At 63.8% G+C, this 11,164-nt stretch overlaps 1 protein-coding gene across 1 annotated transcript; it reads right to left on the bottom strand.

The window, feature by feature from the left end:
• Positions 1-385: 385 nt before the first annotated feature.
• Positions 386-7,679, bottom strand: SUSD2 (sushi domain containing 2). Its single transcript, XM_055404869.2, has 15 exons — positions 7,530-7,679; positions 5,694-5,901; positions 5,373-5,524; positions 4,762-4,929; positions 4,124-4,298; positions 3,801-4,002; positions 3,509-3,594; positions 3,124-3,392; positions 2,907-3,050; positions 2,651-2,809; positions 2,102-2,350; positions 1,718-1,990; positions 1,414-1,590; positions 1,125-1,227; positions 386-992 (listed from the first exon to the last, which is right to left on the bottom strand). Exons 1-15 carry the CDS (start codon positions 7,603-7,605, stop codon positions 968-970), a joined length of 2,466 nt encoding a protein of 821 aa, XP_055260844.1. The 5' UTR covers positions 7,606-7,679; the 3' UTR covers positions 386-967.
• Positions 7,680-11,164: the final 3,485 nt, after the last annotated feature.

The following is an 11,164-nucleotide window of genomic DNA, read 5'->3' as shown; positions in this document are numbered from 1 at the left end:
ATCTCTGATGGAAACCCGGCACCATGCTACCCAGGCCCCCAAGAGCACCCATTCAGTACCCTCATGAGACGCCTGGGCCCTGCACACTTGCCTCCGGACAGTCCTGGGCAAAGGGCCCCGGGGCCTGGACCAGTTGGGCCTGGTGCTACCACACTGCCTCTGGGCTGGGCCAGAGCTGGGTGCCCAGTGTAGCACCCCAAACACCCTTCCGCTCCCATGACGTGGTCACTGTTCTAGATCCCTCTTTACAGATGGAGAGTTGGAGACTGGGGACAGGCCAATCACAAAGGCCTCAGACCGGTCACCCTGGGTGCCGTGTACTGCCCAGGGCGACCACTGGACTCACGGGAAGAAGGCACAGCAACACAAGCATTGACACCAGAGATGGGCACCAGAGGCGTGTTTTCTGCCCCCACAGGCAAGGAGTATGTCAAGAGACATTCCAGAAGGCTTAGAGTTACAAGCCTGAAGCTTAGAAGGGCACTCTCCACGCCCAAGGCTGGACCCAGCCAGTCTCGGCCAGTCAGGCCTGAGGCCTGGGAATCAAGGCAGCTCGGCCCTGGGGCTCACTGCTGGGTCAGCAGGGCTCACACTGGGGGTCAGGGTCACGGGCACGGGGTCTGAGGTACTGGCCTTTGCACATCAGTTGCTGGCATGTCAGGGCTCGGGAGACAGGCCTCAGGATTCAAGTGTATGGAGCCCCGGGCTTGGAGAACTAGGGTTTGGGGTATGCAGGGAACAGAGCCACGGGAGCTCCCCGGTTACAGTTCGGGGTTTGGGTCTTCGGTGACAGAGCAGGGCACTCGGCTTGAAAAGCTCAGGTACGAGGTGTCCGGGTTCCACGTGTCTGGCGCTAGGAACCCGAGTATTCAAGTACTGGGGTGCAGGCTCTTGGAAGTTCGGGAGGCTGGGCTTCGGCCTCGGGGAGGCCCCGTGCATCTTGTGCCACCGGCCAAGCGTGCTTCGCTCAGGGCTGCGAACCCCAGACGGCCCTGCAACGGAGTCGCGGTCTAGCACAGGCACGGTGGTCCCACGCGCGCCCCGCGGTGGGGGTGGGGGTGGGGGTGGGGGCGGGCCCAGGAGAACCGAGGAGTGGGCCGGGGCCTGGGAGCCAGGGGTCTTACGTGTTGCTCTTCCTGCGGCGCAGGAGCCAGTAGCCGAGCCCAACCAGGGCCACCAGCCCCAGGCCTCCAAAGATGATGCCCAGCAGCACCGCGTAGCTCCGGCCTGGAGAGGTGGCGGGCTGTGAGTGCGCCCAGCAACCAGGTGCGGGCATGCGCACACGCACGTGGGGGGGCGGACTTGGGCGGGGCGTGTGGGCGGGGCACGGCGGCGTGTGGTGGGCAGGCCAGGGGCTGGTGGGCGGGGCGAGGCCCTGAGGTCGGGCGAGGGCTTGTGGGCGGGGCTTCTTACCTGGCTGGCACGTGGGGGAGGGCCAGGACCAGGTGCCGTCGGGCTGGCAGGTGCTGGCCTCCGCCCCAGCCAGGCTGTAGCCGTTGTTGCAGCGGAAGCGGACGGTGGAGCCCACCAGGTACCTCTCGCCCTGCTTGCGTCCGTTGGCAGGCGGGGCGAGCCAGCCGCAGGACACCACTGGGGTAGGAGTGGGGCGCAGACAACTGACCTGAGCTCGCTGCCCGCTGGCACCAGCCTGCGGGGCTGCGTCCCAGCGCCAGGCGCCCTTCCCCTCGCCCGCGCCCCCCGCCCCCGTCACCCTCACCGGGCTGCAGGCTCTGCAGGCGGAGCAGGTGCTGCATGTGGGCCACTCGCGAGGCGTTGCCCACGCTCAAGTTCCCCGTGGCCGCCACGTCGAATCTGCAGAAACTGTCGTCCCCACACAGGTCGGCTGCCGCACTCGACTGGCTGGGGCTCGCGGAGCTTTCCTCCGGGAAGAGGGGCAGGAAAGTGGGGTCATGCTTGGGCCGTTCCTTGAAGTTTTCCACCAGGAACTTGGAGTCGTAGGTGAGCAGGGAGGAGGCGTTCTGCACGGCCCCTGAGAAGACAGCAGCAGGCCTGGGGGGTGGGAGAGTCTGGGGGTTCGCCCCACCTCCACCGAGCCCTCCCCAGGGCCGTGCCCCCTCCCCTCCTGCCTGTGGTCTCTTACAGTCGGCCCCGAATCGAAACAGTTCTCGAGAACTGGCGCTGGGCGGCAGAACCTCCCCACTGCGCAGGGTGAAGTCGTCGGCAGGGTTGTTGTTGAGTGTCCCGAGGAGGCCCCGTGTGTGGGTCAGGAACTTCTCAGGCAGCAGGACCGCCACACTCAGGAACGGCCCTTTGAGGCTGATCTCCAGGCCGGCCTCTGAAGTCAGCATGACTGATACTCTGTCCCCAGCGGCTACTGACAGGAACATGCCTGGGCACATGTGGAGGTGGGGTCAGGGTCACCCCTGTGGGCACTGTGCTGTGACCCCGCAGCCCCGGGATGCGTGGGCTAGCACTGTGGGCTTCAGGGCCAGGAGGGCATCCCCAGGGCCCAGCCTGCCTTGACACTCCCCCACCCCGGGCAGCGGGTCTGAATGCCCAGGCTCCGAAGGGAGCTCCCACATCAGGGTCCTGTTAAGGGGGCTGGCTGTGGCCCTCACACTGACTCCACCCCACGTCCCCCTTCCCTTCCTGCCAGGACCCCAGATGGGGCCCCCCCCATCCCACTCACCCTTCAGGTCCATCCAGCGCTGCTCCGCAAAGCTGAGCACCTCTTGGTTCAGCAGCACCTGCAGGACGCCCATCCCGTCCCCCAGCCGGACCTCCACCACGTCTGAGTTGGCCTCCTGGATGGCCACCGCGGTCAGCCCCGTGCCTCGGTCCTGAGAGCCTGGGATGATGGGTGCAAAACGGGTTCCACTGGGCTCAGCCTCCCCCTCCCCAGGGATGACCCTGAGCCACCCAGAGCCCCCAGGGCCCGGCCTCACCCTCAGGCGTCATCCTGGTCTGGGTCCGCACCTGCACCCGGAGGTCGGTTAGCGCCGCCTCCAGCAGCACGTACTCGCCGCGTCCGTTGAATGTGAAGTTGGTGCCGTCGAAAGTGATGAAGTGTGGGTCCCCGAAAGCAGAGGCTGGGGAGATCGGAAGGTGAGGCGGGTTGTCCTGACTCTGCCCTGGCCAGTGCCCGCCCAACCCAGCACCCACCCAGGCGTGGGGGCCGGTAGCTGCGGCAGTCGCTGGAGGGCCGTCTGTTCATGTAGCGGAAGCACTCAGGTGCCCAGAGGCAGCAGTGGTAGAAGCTGATGACGTCGTAGATCCAGTGGGAGAGGCCGGGCACGCGGGGCGGCACGCGGTAGGGGGGTGAGCCCCAGTCGTGACCGCGGTCCGGGGTGCTGCCCCCGGTGGAGTCAGCCGTCAGGAGCTGCGTGCCATCCGCTGTGTAGCAGCACTGCTGGCCGGAGTCATACTGGGGGCTGCCGGCACAGACAGGGTCAGGGCCGCCCTGGGGTCTGGCCCCGCCCCGCGCCCCGCCCTCCCCGCCCGCGCCCCGTCCTCCCCGCCCGCGCCCCGTCCTCCGTCTCGGGCTCACCTGGCTTGCACGGAGCGCACGCAGTGCACAGCGCCGGGGTGGTAGGTGCACACGCTGCCCTGCTCCAGGTCACAGCCGTAGTCCGTCTGCAGAGGGGCTGGTGGCTGTCACTTGCACGGGCTTGGGGCTCCGCCGTCCCCAACCCCTCCAGGGCCTCAGACTAGCCTCACCTCCCAGGCCTCTGCCTCCCCTCTCTGTGCTGCCTCGAGCAGTGTGGCCCTTGCTGGTGGGGCAGCCGGCCCTAGCCTGCCCCTCGCCCACTCCTGGTCCCCGTCTGGGGTGGGGGGCTCACATGGAAGCGGCCGGAGTCAGCTCGGGCCTGGGCCAGGGTGCAGGGGCAGTCGGGCAGCTCCTCCAGGAATGTGGGCAGCTGGTCCTCCAGCTCCTCCCAAGCCAGGCACTGGTTTCGGGCCCAGGCCACAGGGTCCATCCGGAAGTCATCACCCAGGTGCCAGGCCAGCGCATGCTCGTTGCTCCAGAGCGCTTGCACATCCCTGTGGGGACGCTCGCACGCTTAGGGCCGCCCCTGCCCCGGGTCCTGGCCCCGCCCCCCACCCCCACCCCCACCCCCACCCCGCAGACAGATAGGTCCTGGGCTCGTCCTCTGGTCCTTACTGCTCCCCTGCGCGGTGTGTGCTGTCCACAATGCGGAGGGAACCCACTTCCCATCTTTGGAAGTTCTGAGGGGCAGGTTTCGGCGTGAAGGTGAAGGAGCCAGAGTTGTGGATGTTGGTAGCCAAGGAATACAGGTATGACCACGCTGCTGTCCACTGCTGGGAATACGGCTTCCCTGGGGGGGTGGGGGGAAGAAGGCCTCATCAGCCCCAGGGCCTGACCCAGGACCCCCGGGGGCACAGGTGGGGGTGGAAGCCACCCTGGTAGGTGGACAGCAGTACGGACAGATGGCCCCCACACGAGTGCCTGCCCTGCTAGGGGAGGGAGCCAGGCCCGCTAGCCCTCCAGGGGCTCCAAGGGGATGGGGTGGGGCAAGTCTTTCCTATTTCCAGGACAAGCCTCGTATCCAGGAGCTGCGAACGTCTGTGCCTCGATACCTAGGCAGCCAGCCCCACCCACCGCCTCCCGGTGCGCTTGAGCCAGTTGCCCTTTCCTGCCGACACCTTCCGGCTCAAAATCCCTGGCTGGATTCCCTCCACCTGGAATCTCCTTTCTCCCACGTCCGCGAGCTCCAGGCTCCCGGTGCGGGTCAGGGGCTCAACCAACCCCTGCCGCGGAGGGCCCCCTGCCAGCCTCACCCGTCTCCTCGTAGCCCCACAGCTCGATGGTGACGGCGTCCGAGGGCAGGGCCGAGGTGTTCCAGGTCAGGGTGAGGCTGCCCTGGGTGCCAGGAGTGCCATAGTACTGCCAGCGGGTCTCGTTCACCAGATGGCTCTTCTCAGAGTCCGACACTTTGCTGGGGTGCACTGGGCGGGGGCAGGGAGGCGAGGGCTGAGGGAAGGCCTGCGGCCCAGGAGGTCCGGGGGAGGAGGTCCAGCTCTTTGAGCTGTGGGGACCTTCCAAGGCAGTCCCTTGGGAGCCATGGTGCCCTCGTAGTAGGAAAGGTCAGGGGCTAGGAGATGAGGGGCCCTGGTCTTTGCACGCACCCCCCCCCCGGGGCTGGCTCCTCCCCTCCCCTGGCCAGAGCCAACACCCCTCCCCAAGCCCTCCTCCCTCTAGGCTGGAACCCCCGCGTGGATGCCAGCGGGTGGAGAAAGCAGTTTGGGGAGCTCACACCTGGGGCAGGCCTCCAGAGTGACCGGTTCAACCAGATTATCACACGGGAGAGTCCCTATGAGGGCACCGGCCCGGAAGGGTGCAGCCCGGTGCCCTCCTCCCCCACCATCCGGCCGTCACCGTCAGGGCTCACCGGAGAGCCAGGTGCCTGAGCGCGGGAAGGAGCGGCCGTTGTCCATGGAGAGTGTGAACGGGATGCGGCCGGACTCGTAGAGCAGGGGCGACACGCAGTGCACTCGGCCCGAGGTGTCCACGTAGCCCCGGGTCTGGATGCTGTCCTTAAAGCTGCGAGGGGCAGAGGGTGTGGACAGGTTGGGCCGGCAGGGGTTCTCCGAGGCTCCCAGCCTCCTCCCAGGGAACCCATCAGGCCAGCAGCCCCGGCCCTCCGTTCTGGGGCCCCACCCAGCCCATCAGGGGCTCTGGGCCCCAGCGTGCCCCCTCGGGGGCTTGCCACCTGCAGATCACGCTGTCAGCGGGGTTGGACCAGTTGAGATGCTGGACCACAAAGTCCTTCCCCCCCATCATGGAGCCTGAGTAGGGAGAGATCTCCAGGCAGAAATCCCGGATGTCCGCGCAGCAGCTGGCCAGGCCGAAGCAGGTCGGGTGACAGGAACATGGCCCGCTCTGGTCTCCGCAGCGCTGGGAGCAGCTCCCCTGGGCGCCTGGAGGAGAGGGCGTGGAGGGCCACGTTGCACAGGGTGCCCGCCTCACTATCCCCGGGAGCCCCTTACAAGCAGCCCCAGGAGAAAACTGGCCGGGAACAGCGCTGACCACCAAGGGGACACAGCAGAAACCGGCAGGGCTCGGAGTCGGGGGCGGGGGTTGTGGTGGTGGCGGTTCATTCTTAGTCCGTCGGCCTGAATGACTGGCTGGAATAGGGGGAGATCTGGGGACATGTGAAATCGCTCAGTCGCGTCTGACTCTTTGCAACCGCATGGACTGTATAGCCCACCAGGCTCCTCCGTCCATGGGACTTTCCAGGCGAGAGCACGAGAGTGGATTGCCATTTCCTTCTCCCCCTCCCTCCCCAGTCAGACTGACTCTCAGCAACCAAGTCGGTGTGCTCCATGGCTCCGACTCCCTAAAGCGTCAGTGGACCGGCAGCCTGGATAAGGACCCCCCCCCCCCCCCCCGGCTCGCCCGGCCTGGGGTCTGGGGATGTGGCTGCCAATAGTCCCCTTGGAGGCCCACCAGGGGCTGGTGCCGGGCTGAACTTGTCCCATCTCTCTGCTGGGCATTGCGGGCTTGCCCACCATGGGTTTTGGCCCTGAAGGAAGCCCGCCCCCTCCACGGGGGAGAAGGCGAGGGGTGCTCCCCTTTTAGGGGACAGTTCCGGCAGAGGACTCGGCCAGGCCAGGAGAGGGGAGAGGACAGTTTGGTGGAGGGGGCTGTGGGGAGCCGTCCCACTGGGGCTGGCCTGGCCACATGGCTTGGAGGGTGGAGACCGGGAGATGGTGCAGGCCACTGTCCCATCTGGCCCATTCCAGCCACCCCCCGCCCCCGGGTCTGGTGAAGGGCCAAGCCTGGGCCTGAGCCACCACTGCGGCCCTGCCTCACGCAGTGCAGGGCCTGGCACTCAAGAGCATCAATAAATATTTATTGACCGAGGCTGTGATGGCCTGAGGGGTGGGGCAGGAGGCTGAGTGAATCCCTAAGTAAGATAAGCAGCAGGGGGATGTCTCTGCTTCCTAGGATGGGAAGCTGGCCGGGAGGGGGCTGGGGAACGAGTGAAAACCAGCCCGGCCCGGCCGGGTGGGGGTCAGGGGTCCGGCTCCAGAGTGCAGGGACTTTCCCAGGACTTCCTTGGGCTCAGCCCACCCTGAGAGGGACCCACTGTCTTGCCTCTGGCCGACCAGAGGGCCCAGTGGGGCTGAGGGCTCCTCCATCGGGGCTCGGGGCTCAGTCCAAGGGCTTGGCTGTGCTCACCCTCCCCGAACACCTCCCTTCCGGCTCCCAGCTAGCTTAGAGTAGGCACAGCCCAGACCACCCCCACCCGGATCCCCACCAGCAGCCCCTTGGCCCTGGGCTCCCCAGACTTTCTTCTTCTTAGCACCCCCCAGGACGGACATGAATCTGAGCAAACTGCAGGAGATGCTGAAAGATGAGAAAGCCTGGCATGCCGCTGCGCATGGGGTCGCAAAGGGTCGGACCCTACTGAGCGGCTGAGGCATCAGCCCCCATTGTGGTCACAGACGGCCAGACAGATGGACGAGTCTGAGCCCAGGGAGGTCCTGCGCTGGGTCTGACTGCAGCGGGCAGACGGGGACGGAAGGGCAGGGCGGGGGCATACCTGCTGCAGGCCGGAGGCCCGGGCCGGGAACAGTCGCCAGCAGCAGCAGGGCCCAGGGCAGCAGGGACGGCTTCATGGTGCGGCCCGCGTCTGCAGACGGCGCAGCAGGGGCCGGGAGGTGGCGGGTCAAATATTCCCCCAGCCCGGCCCCGCCCCGCGCCGCCCCGCCCCGCGCCGCCCCGCCCGGTCCCCTCTCAAAGTCCACAGGTGCCCGATGCGCCGCAGGGCTCAAGCTGCCCCGTTAGCACATTCCTGGCCCTCCGGTCCCTGACCCGGGGCAGGGGGCCGGCATCCTGAAGCCGGACGTCCGGGGGCGGCCGCTCAGACCCCGGATCCCGGTCCCCGCCCCCCGCGCCCCAGGCCTGCTCCGCCGGGGCAGGGATGCTGCTGCGGTGGGGGAGAAGCTGCGGTGGCCCCTGCCACCCCGGGATTCCAGCCCCCGGGGGTCCAGGGGCCGCGCGCCTCGCACCTCAGCTGCCGCACAGGGAGCTGGGCTTCCCAGGCCCTCCCCACGGCCGGGTGGGGCGCGGGAGCCGGCCCCTTCCCGCTGCGCCTGCCCGCGGCCGGCTGTGTGGGCGCTGGGGGAGGATGCCGCGCTGGGAGGGGCGGCCGGGAGCCCCTGGCGGGGGACCTGGGGGCGGGGCGGGGGCTGAGGCCCGGACCCCGGCCTCCTCTCCAGCCGGGCTGCTGGCGGGGCTCCGGGAAGAAATGGGGTCAGTCCGTGCGCTCCTGCGGCGCCCCTGCCCCGAGCTGGGGGCCAAACAGGCGCCGCCCAGCCCCGCCCGCCCCTGCCCTGTCACTCCGCGTTTGCATAACCTCTCCTTTGTTCCAACGCCTCTCTTCTGTTTAGGCAGGTGTGGAAACTGAGGCCCAGACAGGGAGAGGCCGCGAGGTCCCTGGGAGAGGTGGTTTCCGGGAGCCTCCACGGTCAGGGTAGCGGGGGAGGACCCAGGCTGGAGACTCCCTGCCAGGTCGGGGCCCTGAAACCTGGGCCGGGTCTGGACAGTGGCGGCTTCTCAAGGCATCTGAAGGGGACAGGGCCCTGGACCCCTTAGGGAACTGAAACTAGCGGGGGGTGGGGGGTGGGGGGGTGCTCTGGGCTGCGACAGGCCTCGGGGCCCTGGGGGGTTAGCCAGCCTGGTTCCCTGGTCACTGCCCACCCCCCGCACCCACACACAGCGATCCAGAGCTCTCAGGGGTGGGGCAGGGGGGGTGTAGCCACAACTCCTAAGCAGATGCTGGGCACCCAGAGCACTTCTGGGGACAGCTGCCCTGGGTGTGGGTCCTCGGGTCCCCAAGCCAGCCTGGGGGCGCTGGTACTGGGACTTGCTCCAGGGCCCTGACCACGGCTTAGGGAACACGGACTTGAAAAAATGCACAGTGTGAAAGTTAAATTTTATTTGGGGCAAAATAAGAACTTTTTCCAGTAGTCACGTATGGATGTGAGAGTCGGACCATAAAGAAGCCTGATAGCCAAAGAATTGATGCTTTTGAATTGTGGTGTTGGAGAAGACTCTCAAGAGTCCCTTGGACTGCAAGGAGATCCAACCAGTCCATCCTAAAGGAGACCAGTCCTGGGTGTTCATTGGAAGGACTGATGCTGAAGCTGAAACTCCAGTACTCTGGCCACCTGATGGAAAGAGCTGACTCACTGGAAAAGACTCTGATGCTGGGAGGGATTGAAGGTGGGAGGAGAAGGGGACGACAGAGGACAAGATGGCTGGATGGCATCACCGACTCGATGGACAGGAGTTTGAGCAAGCTCCGGGAGATGGTGAAGGTCAGGGAGGCCTGGCGTGCTGCAGTCCACGGGGTCGCGGAGAGTCAGACAGAACGGAGCCACTGAAGGACACCAAAGGGCTGCAGCCCAAGAGACGGCACCTCACGCAGCTCTGGGAGTCTGCTCCACGGAAGCAGCGGGGAAAGGCCACTGTGTATGTAATGCTGGTGAAGGGGAAGTTCACGCAGTCAAGAACGTATTTTTACAGAGGTTTTCTCCCAGTCTCCTGAAGCCTTTGCTGGTCACAAGGAAGAGCCGTCACCATGAAGGGTTTTAGAGCTTTTCTGGATACGAGGAGGTACAAGAACTGGGCGTATAAAGTCCGCTCCTGAGAACCCCTGACTCTCTGAAGGCCTGTCCTGCCTGTCTCCAGGAGCACAGAGGGCCTGGCTCCTGCTCTTCACCTGAACTCCTTCAGGGGGTGTTGGAGGTCAGCTGCTGCAGGGGCACATGACTCAGCCTTGTGGAGGCGGATGCAAGCACCCTTGGCAAGGGCCACTCTGTAGCTGACAGGGCCCCCTCACGGTGGTAGACTTGACCATACTTTGGGAGGCGTTCCATTTTGTCCCACTTTGCTGGAAAAGCTCATTCCTGGGTCTGGCAAAGATTCTGCAGACAGGCCGCTCAGTCTGCTGTTCCTGGACTAGATCTATCAACAGTAACCAGAGGGCTCTGGACCAGCTGTCTTACTCAGTGTGTGAAGGTCCAGGAAAATGCCCACCTGTTCTATCTTCCCATCTCGAGTTACACTATCACAATCATTGATCGCATACAGAAATATACATTTGATCAACGGCTTCAAGTCACCTAGTCATCATTAGTTTTGTTGGAGGTTCAGTCGCACATTTGGTAATGCTGTTAACACAAGAGACAATAATCTTGTAGAACAGGCCAAGTACAGCTAACATAGCTAGCAGTATTTTCAAGTCATAAGTAAGAATTAAGCCAGGAACTTCCATTAGGTGTAGCCCAGCATATTCTCAGGCCATCTGACATAGTACGGATCTTTATCATTCAGGGATATTAGCATCAGGCTCCCAGCCCAGTTTTGCAGTGTTACTAGGCTGGCTATCCTTAGTATAATTTAACTGTTTCCAAGATAAAGGAGGCCTTAAATCTTAAATGACCACAGCCTGGTGTTTTTATTCCTTAACTGAATTTGCTTGTTGCTCCGATTGAGCTTGAGTGACTTAGAGGAAGATTCATATGATGGCTGGGGTCAGAGCAGGCATTCTTAATTGGTCAGCTGAGAGGATCCCACCCAGTGATATCCAGAGTAGCCCACAGAGGACTGAACTCTCTTTCTTCTAGAAAAAATCCCTAAGGGTCATCCAATTAGAGCCTTGGAGTGGAGAAGCTTACCAAGGTGACCTGGAAGCACGAGACACAGGTCATTGGTCACAACCCAACACTTGGATTGGTTTCTTAAAACCAGCATAGGATCCTGTTCAAGACAGAAAACCGTTTGATTTATATGCAGAGGTCTAGGAGGTCAAGACCACATTATAAATGATCATACAAATCAGGTCCAGCGTCTTGGGTAAGCTGTCTACTTCTGAGGTCGTCTTCTTTTCCTCCTGGTCTAAGTGTAATTTCCTCTGTTTGAACATCCTTTCAAGGTGAGTTTGACATCAGCAGTCCTGTCTATGGACCAGCCCGGTGCAGGGGCCTATAGAAGAGGGAATTAATCCAAGGGTCAATTTCCCTTCATTTTCACAGCGCATGGCTAGTTAAGAGTAACTGATACAAAGTCCTTGCGCCCAGGTTGGAGACAGTCCTTTCTGGTGTGCGTAATCCTGGAGGTTGTGGGAATTGAGATTACTGAGATAAGCTTCAGAAATAAAATTCAGAATGT

This window comes from Moschus berezovskii, chromosome 19, assembly GCF_049115385.1.
Source record: "Moschus berezovskii isolate FMDL1 chromosome 19, NW_MosBer_1.0, whole genome shotgun sequence".
In the NCBI taxonomy this organism is placed as follows: Eukaryota; Metazoa; Chordata; class Mammalia; order Artiodactyla; family Moschidae; genus Moschus; species Moschus berezovskii.
This window is presented reverse-complemented; position numbering and strand designations above follow the sequence as displayed.

What these genes read in the sequence shown, in the direction of transcription:
- SUSD2 (XM_055404869.2), bottom strand. Translation starts at nt 7,605, where the DNA reads ATGAAGCCGTCCCTGCTGCCCTGGGCCCTGCTGCTGCTGGCGACTGTT. An exon ending in GACCAGGATGACGCCTGAGG is followed by an intron (nt 2,810 to 2,906) that starts GTGAGGCCGGGC and finishes CCATCATCCCAG; the next exon opens with GCTCTCAGGACCGAGGCACG. An exon ending in CGCCGCAGGAAGAGCAACAC is followed by an intron (nt 993 to 1,124) that starts GTAAGACCCCTG and finishes ACTCCGTTGCAG; the next exon opens with GGCCGTCTGGGGTTCGCAGC.